The sequence below is a fragment of the Aythya marila genome, assembly GCF_965140915.1.
Source record: "Aythya marila genome assembly, chromosome: 7".
NCBI classification, from domain to species: domain Eukaryota; kingdom Metazoa; phylum Chordata; class Aves; order Anseriformes; family Anatidae; genus Aythya; species Aythya marila.
This window is the reverse complement of record NC_139048.1, coordinates 1,577,501-1,580,000: the sequence shown is the minus strand read 5'-3', so window position 1 is coordinate 1,580,000 and position 2,500 is coordinate 1,577,501. Positions and strand designations below refer to the sequence as shown.

Below are 2,500 nucleotides of genomic sequence, written 5' to 3'. Positions count from 1 at the left end.
TCTCAGGCAGGCAGACTCTTCTTATTTTCTTATTGTTGGGATATAGGCTGATGTCTCCCTCACAAAGTGTTTTAAATATGTACTCCCATTAAAACATCGGTAATGTAACTTCATTACATTTTAATTACAACAGAAGAAGTTCCTGAAATTCCCACATTTTTTTTGACCATCTTTGCTAAGCAATACAAGAGAAGGACGACCCCAGGAAAGAAAAAACGAATGGCTTTTCCTTACAGTTTCATACCTATTTGCATTTATACATTACAAAGATATAAAAATCTGCCCAAATCTGCCAAATTTGCAAAATCTGCACTTGAGACATCCGTTAAAGACATTACCATGAAACAATTCCAAATTCAAAGACTGTGCACAGAGAACCAGATTGTCATCTGGTTCAAATCTGCAGTGCTTCCTTGTATGCTGTGGAATAACACCAGCTCACAACAGCTAGAAAATCTGGAACTTAGTCTAGGTTCTTAATTCATTCATTTCTTATTTTGCTGAACATTTATCTTAGCTTGAGAGTCATACTTCTCATGATATTCTGCCGTAACTTTGTCTGGCCTGTATTTGTAATAGCATTTTTAACACTCTAATCCTGACTGCACGCAGCCCAACTGCAGTTATCACTTTTCAGCAAACTGTACGAAATAATGTCTGCTTTCAAAATACATGATTAGCACCAAAAGCACCACAGTCAATACCACCACATTTGGTAACACTGGCAACAAGCCAATCAGAAAGACCAAGAAAATTTAAATATTCCCTCCCTTGTCAGTCAGAAGGGAAGTACACAGGTGTGAATGTAAGCACTGTTTTTGCTCATGTTGTGATTTCTTTGGGGATAGATGGATGATACAGATCTACACACCTGTTTGTACTGCACCATTCTAAGATACTACCTTCACTTAGAAGTTCCTTTCAGCAACAGAACTTAGGCTGATGGAAAAGCATATCTTTGATGTGCTAACTGTTAAAAAGTCCTAGCTTAAAACTACCCAGAAACACACTTTTCCCATTAGATCAAAATTAACAGATAGAAACAGTTGCAGTCTAGTGGGAAAATATTAATCAAAATGCACATCATCTGCACATCATCTGCAAATATGCATTATCTACCCAATAAGCAATAAGAACTCTCCCAGAATCCCCACAGTCTGTCGAGTAAACAGTTAAAGGTGATTTGTTTTCAAAAGAGGGATTGATTCATCAGATCCAATTTATTACCTAGAAACCTCATCCAAAAGTATTATAAATTGAATTGCTATTTCTCCCTTTTTCCCACCATAATCTTAGTTAAACTCATTCTTAAATGCCAAAAAAAATGTAACACACGTTTTAAAAAGCCAGTAATACTTTATCCCAAATAAGACTTTTTATATTAGAAACACTGGAAACCACAAAGTTCCGACTTTTTCTTGTGCTCTTATAAATTTAATTCAAATGCATTTAGAAGAATTAGCATAAATAAATCATTTTCAGGGTTGTGACTTTGTATCCCAAGTTTCAGGTCTGAAGAAATTTTTAGAGCCAGACTGTGAATAGGGTTGGATAAAGTTGTTTGGATCCAACAATAGCTTCTTGAACCCCTGCCTAAAACTTCAACTGAACCTTTAGGGAAGTTCAAGAAGCTTGGATAGATACTCTGAAACAAATTTTTTTTAACACCAAATACTTCTTAACTCCTTTTTCTGGTGGAGCAGAATAGGAAATACCATTTACAATCTATTTCTGGCTGAAATGAAAACAGGAAGTAAGGAGCATCTTGTGAGAGCTTAATCTCATGAGATATTGAGACATTTTTAAGACCCAAGAGGTCTGAATAGGCACCAAAGCTTCCGGGTGCCTACTTGAACAGGCATTTTGAGGTTCAGCTAAGACCCGTTGAATTTCCAGAATGATAGGTTCTATTTTTTAACAACATTGTAATGCTCCAGCTTTGCACCGACTCTATGTCATAATGAGACCAGAGTTATTATTTTGAAATGAGTGAAGAAGCTGTGCACTTACCAGTGTAGACGAATCGGCCGGGAGCACCTTTGCAGAACTGTTTGGATTTGTAGGAGAGGGTTACTTCAACAACTCCTGGAATGTGCCGTGGCGGTGTTTGAACTCTGATGGCGTGGGGTGTTATCAGCTATAAAAATCATACAGAAAATATGCCTTAAATCAAGATGGCACTGATAAGACTGATGGCAGCCAGTTTACATAATTACAAAAATGACTTGAAATCATACTCATCATCTCAAAATCCTCCCTTCTTGCTGTCACAATGGAAGATAGGGCTTCTATGTGTGTGTGTGTTTTTTTTTACTTAGAAAAAGCTCTGTAAATGATCCTTGGTTTTAGTTTGCAGGAAAGGCCACAGGGCATCATTCATATGAAAATTGCCTCCATATGTCTCCTTAAGGCTACTTCTAGTAATTTTAACACTAATTGTCCAATTGTACTGGGAGACCTCCTACAGCAAGTCTTCCACTAGAGGGCCGTGATGTGCCTC

The 2,500-nt window shown here is 37.2% G+C and overlaps 1 protein-coding gene across 7 annotated transcripts in view; it reads right to left on the bottom strand.

Moving 5' to 3' along the window:
* The window catches only part of EBF3 (EBF transcription factor 3), a gene marked incomplete at its 3' end in the record, with an annotated part of 116,425 nt that overhangs the window by 31,526 nt on the left and 82,399 nt on the right, over positions 1-2,500 (bottom strand). For all 7 annotated transcript variants that reach the window (XM_082764761.1, XM_082764755.1, XM_082764757.1 and 4 more), the window contains one exon: positions 2,011-2,137. In XM_082764761.1, the coding sequence (XP_082620887.1) occupies positions 2,011-2,137 (127 nt within the window). The remainder of the gene's footprint in view (positions 1-2,010; positions 2,138-2,500) is intronic.